This window comes from Octopus bimaculoides, chromosome 23, assembly GCF_001194135.2.
Source record: "Octopus bimaculoides isolate UCB-OBI-ISO-001 chromosome 23, ASM119413v2, whole genome shotgun sequence".
Classification (NCBI taxonomy): domain Eukaryota; kingdom Metazoa; phylum Mollusca; class Cephalopoda; order Octopoda; family Octopodidae; genus Octopus; species Octopus bimaculoides.
This window is the reverse complement of record NC_069003.1, coordinates 33,994,144-34,000,322: the sequence shown is the minus strand read 5'-3', so window position 1 is coordinate 34,000,322 and position 6,179 is coordinate 33,994,144. Positions and strand designations below refer to the sequence as shown.

Here is a 6,179-nt window from a genome sequence, read left to right as displayed (position 1 = left end):
ATATATTTGTGTGTGTGTGTGTGTAAATATATAAAAATAAAAAGATAAAGAGAGCAATGGTAATATTTCTCCAACCTTACCATTGCTCTCTTTATCTTTTTATTTTTATATATTTACATATACACACGCTAATACACGACTTATAATCCCCAATCCTGTTCATACAACGACTGGGGCAAACTAATCGGTATACAGCACTTACTGGTTAAATCCAATACCCTCCTCAACCTTATATATATATATATATAAATCGAAATATACACAGTATTATATATCCATTACGGCAGATTTTACCAATCGGTTTCACATTAGGGGTTCCATATCTGTCATCTCTGAAGAGCGCAGGGTGACATAATTGGATAGTTACCTAACAGCCTGTTGAACCCCTAGTGCGAAATCGATTGGTAAGATCGATCGTAATGGATATATAATTCTCTTCACTTCGATTAATACACCCACTCTACTGGCAGATGTACGAGTGCATTGTTTCCGGATTTATGGATTTTTTGACGGTATATATATATATATATATATATATATATATATAATAATACAAAGAATATATATACATGTATACACACATATATGTACATACTTACATCTACATGTGTATATACATGCATATCAGGGTACAGGACGTTAGAACAATAAACTACAGACAACGGAACGAACACATAGGAAAACGGAAAGCCACTTGGAATATCCCTTCATCAGCTGTCTCTATTCTATCTAGACGTTTATATATATATATATATATATATATATATATATATATATACACACACACACTTATATATATTAGTTGACGACATAAAGATTTTATAAGCATTCGAGGAAAATTTTTTGGGGAACAGTAGATCTCGAAGCACATAAAGCTATAAAGTTTCTCTTTCTCTCTTCCTATCACATTCCAAACTATTTTTAACGCACCGTATATAAATTAACCAATTTCAAAACTAACGTCTGTTAATTCGATACAGGGTACAGCACAGTATTTCCGGATTTCTGGAAGCCGGATAAGACATCCGGTGTTGTATATATTTCTTTTATTTACTTTCTTTCTTTCTCTTGTTATATGACATAACTATTTCAATAAATATTTAAAAAATTGCGTTTTTTTTCACTGGAGAGAACGTCAGTGAATATTTTTGTTCACCCTAACGTCTACTGAAGACAGAAGAACCTCTGTTTTCATACGGATATAGAACAATTAATTATAAGAGAACTTTTAATTAACGCCTTTAGCCATTAATTAACGTCAAGCGTGGAAGCGAAATGGGAGGGGAGATAACTGTGTTATTCTGTGACTGCTATGAGAAAAACTAAGACTGTGACGTGGCTTAATAAGCGATGGAATCATAAACTATATTATATATCATAACCTAATTTATTTTTAAAACTATCTAAAATTATTCACTTCCAAGAAAAAGCATAATTAAATAAAGACCATTAACCTGTTTTCACTCTACCTATCTATGAAATATATGAAAGAAATTGTTGTATACTGTGCTCAGGTGCACTCTATCTCTCTATTGTCTATTTTTCCATCTATTATTTGCTTATATATTTTTTAATATTATATCATGTATTTGGTGAACAATAGCGTCGTTGGGTTTAGGTTTTCAACAGACTACTGAGTGGTTCATGGTATTTCGTTTTTGCAAGACAGATAGACAGATAATATAGATAGATAAATAGAGAGACAGAGAAAGAGAGGGAGGGACTGATAAAGAAGTAGTCAGTGCAACAAGGGCGGAATATATAACATAAGGTATTTTCGTTCGAAAGCACCGTTTATCAGTTTTCTCATTGAGGTCTACAACTTTCGCTGTTGTGAAAAATTCAAACACGATATATATATACACACATATATATACGACGAACATTCATCTATCGAATTTCACTCACGAGGCATTTGATTATAACCCGAAGCTATGTTAAAAAATAGTTCCGCAAGTTGACGCGCGGTGAGATCGATCTCGGAACCAGAAGAGCGATGATCAAATGCGTTCCAGCTATGACCATCCTAACTTTTACTCAGACATAGTGTACCTAAGAGAACGTTGTATAATGTGTCTTCTCCTTTTCTGAGAAGGCATGGTGTAATTTGAGGAAATTCGGTTGCTATTTCTTGCGTATAGGGTGACCACGTATATAGTACCTCCTAAAACGGTAGGTAAAGAAACTGGTGCTGATGTTTTTGCATCCTTTGAAATGAACCAACATATTAATACACAAGACTGCTGCGACCCATATTCGGTTCATCGTAGATGAAAAGGTAACAAGCTCTTATGATTTCATGTTATCCTGGCTTCGCTCCAGGTGTAACAAAGATATCGGTGCAGTTGCACCATTTCTCTTTGGAATGTTTTTTGTTGTTCTTCCTAACCTACTTTTCGTGTCTCATTTATTTGCTCTCTTTTCTTTTATTTCCTTCGTTGTTGATTTCTTCCTGGGCCCCGGGACGAAGCTTCTTCTTTGGGGTGGTGGCAACATCATGAGAGATTTGTCTTGATAGGAAAATTAAAAAAAAAAGTTTCGAAAAATCTTAGATGATGCGATAAAAAAAGGCGTTATATATATATATATATATATATATATATATATATAGAGAGAGAGAGAGAGAGAGAGAGAGAGAGAGAGGGGAGGGATAGATGGGTCGGGTACATAAATAGAATGCGGAAGGGGTTACATAGCAGAGTTGTATGTGTAGTTAATACCAGTGGTGGTGGTGTTATGTGTGTCTCTATATAAGCAGGGAAACTAAGATATTCTAGGCGTTACCCCTGTTTATGTAAGAGACTGAGTATCTAGGACTATATTATTGTCTAAGGCAACGAATTCTTGCACCAGAAGACAAACCAAAAGACAATCAATCGCTGCAGCTGATGGTAAACAATATTCAATTGTAAATACTCTTTCCTCTTTCTGTATCTCGCACTTTTTTTTTTCTTTCCTTAAACACGCTCTTGACTTTTCTGTGTGTGCAAGAGGTGTGTGTGTGTGTGCATATATTCTTTTATTCTTTTACTTGTTTCAGTCATTAGACTGCGGCCTTGCTGGAGCATCGCCATAAACTTGCACGTATCAGAAATATGTATGTGTTCTACAGTCGATTCTGCGCTAGAGAGTCGTGTATAAAGGGTATGTATGAAATAGTCTTATACGGGGTGGCCATCAGTGTTTATATGTGCCTACCCGTACGTGTTCGTTTGTCATGTACTAAGCACGCGCGTGAAAAACCTTCCATGTGTTTTTGGCATCTATGAGATTTTCTCTTTGTATTTTAACATTGGCTGTCTAAATACGAAATATTCGAACGTATGTTTGTGTGTGTGTGGCGTAGAGAGTTAGAAAACCTGATATATAACCTGTGTCCATCCCTGTTTTAATAACTACATACAGATTGTTGTTTCATAAATATTTTAAATGCTCAACTGTACACACGCACACACGTCTATGGACGAACATCAGGAACAGTTCATTCGTTCAAATACAATAGTTTATGGGAAAACAAAAGGGTAGTTTTTAAAGTCCTCCTTCTATGTATTACTATTGCTGGGTTTTACAAAACGGGAATTAAATTAGATTGTTTCTGAGGTGAAAAAAGAGAAAAGAAAAAAAATCGTTAAAAGTTTTAATGTTTTATATTTTTGCTTCCCACTTCTGGAACCAGGTGGTATAAGTCTTCGTGACGCGTATTCTAAAACTCCGCAGACACACGCATGGGGAAACACATACTTACGCATACGCGTGTGTATGTTTATAAATACTGCACCGCGACCAAAATGAAAACATTATTAATCTCTATCTGCTATGGTTTCGAGTACTCCTTCTGACAGCGGATGTATCTATACGCAGACATAGACGTACCTCTCTCTCCCTTCATATATATATATGTATGTATATATATGTGTGTGTGTGTGTGTGTGTGTGTGTGTGTGTGTGTGTGTGTGCACAGGACGTCACAAAACGTGTACAACAAAAGATACGAAGTACGAGTACATGGAATACGAACTATTTTTTCGAACAACGAACGACACAAATGGAGAACAAGACAAACAACACAAAGAACGACCCTTCATCAGTTATTGGCTGTTTTTCTACTCCCGTATTTCGAGCATATATATATATATATATATATATATATATATATATATACATACACACACACACACACACTCATATATATTAGTTGACGTCATAAAAATTTTATAAGCATTCGAGGAATATATCACAGTATATATTGTTATAGTTTTTTTTTTTTGGAACAATATATGTTGTTATAGTTTTTTTTTATGTATATATATTTAGTATGTAAATCTTAATTTATTATTATTCCTTATCTTTACAGCTATTCAAAACTTGACCTGGTCTCACAACGACAGTTTATCTGAAACCAGCAAGAAACAGATCTGCATGAGTACATATATATGTGTGTTTTTTGACTGTTCTCACGAATAATTTTGTGAAGACTTTCAAATATATTTATAAAGCTTCTATGTTGAATCTAACAAAAGGAGTATCCGTGCTCTCTTGGATGTGCATGTCAGCTGCAAGACCCCACGGCAACATCAGCTAAACACCAACCAATGCAACAAAACCAAATAACACATTAACATCGGCATGGAGTTTCAGTTTTCTGGAAACACAGTGAATAACACCCCACCTAAAATTTACCATGAGACGCAAAGGCTGCAACTGTGCGGCCTTCATGCACTCAACAACTTGTTCCAAGATGGTAATGCCTTCACTAAAAAGGATTTGGATAATATCTGTACAAGGTAAATATACAACACCTGTGTATGTATGTATGTGTGAGTGTGTATGTGTGTATGTATGTGTTTTATATTACGTGTGTTAGAAAGGGCCTCCAGCTGTAGAAACTATACCAAAACAGATACTGGAGCGCAATGCAGTCTTTGGCCTTGGCAGATCCTGTCAACCCACTTGTCCAACCCATGCCAGCATGGAACATTGATGATGATGATGATGTCTGCATACCTGTAGGTAAATATACAACCCTTATACATATTTGTAGGTGTGGATGTCTTTTCCAATACGTGTTGCATGTCTGCAGGAGCTGAAACATGCTACACATATATGAATGCATGTGGGAGGTGTATCTTCTGCAAGGGGAGTTTGCACCTGTAGGAGCTAAGATATGCAACACCTGTACGAATTTATATGAAATGTGTATCTTCTAGGAAGTGAGTTCACACCTGTCGGAGCTAAACTATACATCCTCTATATAAGTGAGTGTGTGTGTGTGTGAGAGGTACCTTTTGTGAGGTGAGTTTGCACCTGTAGGTGCTTAGATATACAAAACTGGTATGAATGTATATTAGAGGTATCTTTTAAGAGGTGAATTCACACCTGTGGGAAACGAGATCTTGAGTGACCTATTCTTTGAGTTTTCTATTTCGATTCCTGCTTCTAATTATTTCCCTTCCAGTCTGGATGCACCAAACCATTTGCTAGAAGAATGGAATTTGGTTTCACTGGATACTGTTTGACGATTCACCTTAATATGAAGAATTTGTTTTTGCCTTTGTGCTTATTGGAACAAATGAAACTCTTTGAATATGTATTCTGTGTTCGGTCCAGTGTTTGGTTTTAAAGAAAATGCCAGCTGCGACATCTCATTTAGTGCCATTGATATGATTTCTTTAATGGTCTGGTCTGGTCTGGTGGTTCCCATGGCCTTCACAGTCACTCTGAAATTACATTGATGGTAGTAGAGAAATCATCAGCATTGTGGAAACGTCAGTGGAATGATGTCCTGGGGAGAAATGATTGGGTATAGTGATTAGACAGGGTCTACGTAGAAGAAACACACATGCACAATGTCGGTGGGTGGGGTGGGGAAGAAAAGTGGCGACAGGTATGTCGAGTAGGCTTGGTTGACTAGCTTTAAGGTGGGGAGTTGATTGTGTGTGTGTGTGTGTGTGTGATATGGATACATAGGCTGTTATAATTGCTGGTGTAGTTGTGTGGTAAGAAGCTTGCTTCTGAACCACATGGTTCCAGGTTCAGTCACACTGCATGACACCTTGGGCAAATGTCTTCATCTATAGCCTTGGGCTGGCCAAAGCCTTGTGACTGGATTTGATAGACAAAAACTGAAATAAGCCCATCGTATATATATATATATATATATATATATATATATATATATA

General features: G+C 36.2%; 2 protein-coding genes across 5 annotated transcripts in view; one reads left to right on the top strand and one right to left on the bottom strand.

The window, feature by feature from the left end:
• LOC106873731 (josephin-1) overlaps positions 1-6,179 on the top strand; it is a 9,626-nt gene that overhangs the window by 1,730 nt on the left and 1,717 nt on the right. For 2 of the 4 annotated variants that reach the window (XM_014921219.1, XM_014921218.2), the window contains exon 2: positions 4,355-4,784. In XM_014921219.1, the coding sequence (XP_014776705.1) occupies positions 4,627-4,784 (158 nt within the window). In that variant the 5' untranslated portion in view covers positions 4,355-4,626. Of the gene's footprint in view, positions 1-1,770; positions 2,279-2,701; positions 2,909-4,354; positions 4,785-6,179 lie in introns of those variants that run through there. The other 2 variants (XM_014921217.2, XM_014921220.2) reach the window with 2 other exon arrangements.
• Positions 4,778-6,179, bottom strand: part of LOC106873730 (josephin-1) — a 16,504-nt gene continuing 15,102 nt past the window's right edge. The window contains exon 3 of the mRNA XM_014921216.2: positions 4,778-5,717. Within this exon, the coding sequence (XP_014776702.1) occupies positions 5,558-5,717 (160 nt within the window). The 3' untranslated portion in view covers positions 4,778-5,557. The remainder of the gene's footprint in view (positions 5,718-6,179) is intronic.